Source organism: Buceros rhinoceros, unplaced genomic scaffold (assembly GCF_000710305.1).
Source record: "Buceros rhinoceros silvestris isolate BGI_N320 unplaced genomic scaffold, ASM71030v1 scaffold48256, whole genome shotgun sequence".
NCBI lineage: Eukaryota > Metazoa > Chordata > Aves > Bucerotiformes > Bucerotidae > Buceros > Buceros rhinoceros.
In genome coordinates, this window is record NW_010416647.1 from 1 (window position 1) to 1,814 (window position 1,814).

The 1,814-nt window shown below is 37.7% G+C and overlaps 1 protein-coding gene across 1 annotated transcript; it reads left to right on the top strand.

Annotated features, from left to right (window-relative positions):
- The first annotated feature begins 717 nt into the window (after positions 1–717).
- Positions 718–1,531, top strand: LOC104494947 (cysteine-rich secretory protein LCCL domain-containing 1-like). Its single transcript, XM_010137856.1, has 2 exons — positions 718–1,041; positions 1,398–1,531. Exons 1-2 carry the CDS (start codon positions 784–786, stop codon positions 1,404–1,406), a joined length of 267 nt encoding a protein of 88 aa, XP_010136158.1. The 5' UTR covers positions 718–783; the 3' UTR covers positions 1,407–1,531.
- Positions 1,532–1,814: the final 283 nt, after the last annotated feature.

Here is a 1,814-nt window from a genome sequence, read left to right on the forward strand (position 1 = left end):
TTCATCCAGGGTGAGGGAATGGCTATGGCTTTCGTACCTAAGGCACTCAGTCGTGTAACAGGCAGTGTTGGAATATTGTGTTCCTGGGAGTGGTACTAGGTTGGTTTTTTTTGTTTGGTTTGATTTGGTTTGGATTGGATTTTTTTTGAGAGTTATCCCTGCTTTCCTTTGTTTAGTGAGTAGAATAACCCCATCTCCCCCATTTTCTTGTCCAAGTTGAATACCTGTAGTTTTATAAGGTTTTTGGAAATCATAAACCAAAAGCTTTAATCAAAGTCAATTTTTAAATGCACCAAGAGGGGATATTTCCCGTCGACTTCAGCGCATTTTTGAATTCACATTTTGGCAATGAATGCGAGCCTTTTAATTTTTTTTTTTCCCTTAAATGCCGGTACTGGAAGGCCTTATCTACAATCTAATCTTCATTGATGTCTGGCTGCTTTTAAGTGGATACAAAAAGCATGCTTTCTTGTATGCAGGCAGTGAAACGTGCATGCCAGTGTACTGTGTAAAACCACTTGAACAAACTGAAGTTCATAAGGTTACCTTCCCAAATCAACAGTGTATTAGAGTAAAAAAAAAAAGTCATATCCTGGTTTCTTCTCCTAAAATATCAGTGCCAAACTCTGTACAAACTGCAGTTTTTGTTGCTTAATAAGATCATACAGGCCAGTACTTCAACTTCTGAATTACATTACTCTCTCTTATGCATTTACAGCCAACAGACCTGGAAGAAAGACTTTGTCTTGGAGTTAACTCCAGAGCATTTTGAGATCATTCATCATGAAGTATGTAGTACAGGAATGGCTCAGAGTAACTACCTTGCTATTCATAGCTCAAGCAATTTCTGCCATGGTTCTTCCCAATGCTACAATCTTAGAGGAACTTTTGGAAAAGTACATGGATGAAGATGGTGAGTGGTGGATCGCCAAGCAGAGAGGGAAAAGGGCTATCACAGACAGTGATATGCAAAGTATCTTGGATCTTCATAATAAGTTACGGGGTCAGGTGTATCCACCAGCTTCCAATATGGAATATATGGTAAGGAAAAAACTGATAGCAACATGCAGAAAGAAATGTTCTTAGAATAGTTACTGTCACTTTATCAGTCTTAGTTTACTTGTTTCCTCATTTAAAGCACTTGTTACTTGTCCTTTTTTATTGTACAGGAGTGAACTGTGACTACAAATGCCTGTTTGTGGATCAAGTGTCATGTTCTACTGATACTAATCATTCAAAACACTCCTGAATTTAAGTGGTGATTCCTCAGTGTTAAAGGCCAGTTCCCAAAATTGCATTACTCAAAATAGTTGATTGTGGCCTAAGAAGTTACCATCTAAGAAGAGTACTGAACGATGAATTTTCAAAATAACATGGATTCTCTCCCATGCTTTTAGGTTGGATAGAATTTCTGAGCAAAATGAGCCTCCTATAGCAAGAAAGTCCTCTATTTAAGTTGGCATGTGTTACTGGACTGGAGTCCTGTATGTTACTGTGTTTAACAGATTAATAATGTAGCACATAATTTCTGCTTGTGTTTTTCCCTTAAGAAGACTCTTATGTTTGATTTGTTATTAGTAGACTTGAATCTCCCATGTTTTTGAACTTTGATTTTATGCCGTAGTTCAAGGCTAACTCTATCTCTCCTTGCTAATTAGATAAAATCAGGTCATTAGAGCTTTTAAGATGTTCAGAGGTCTGTTAAGAATGGGCAGCTTTTCTTCTGTACTGTTTCTGCAGAAGAGCTGCAATCTTTTTCCTGTGTCCACACTGTGAAGTATTTGTTTATCTGTTCAGGCACCAGAGAGGTAGCA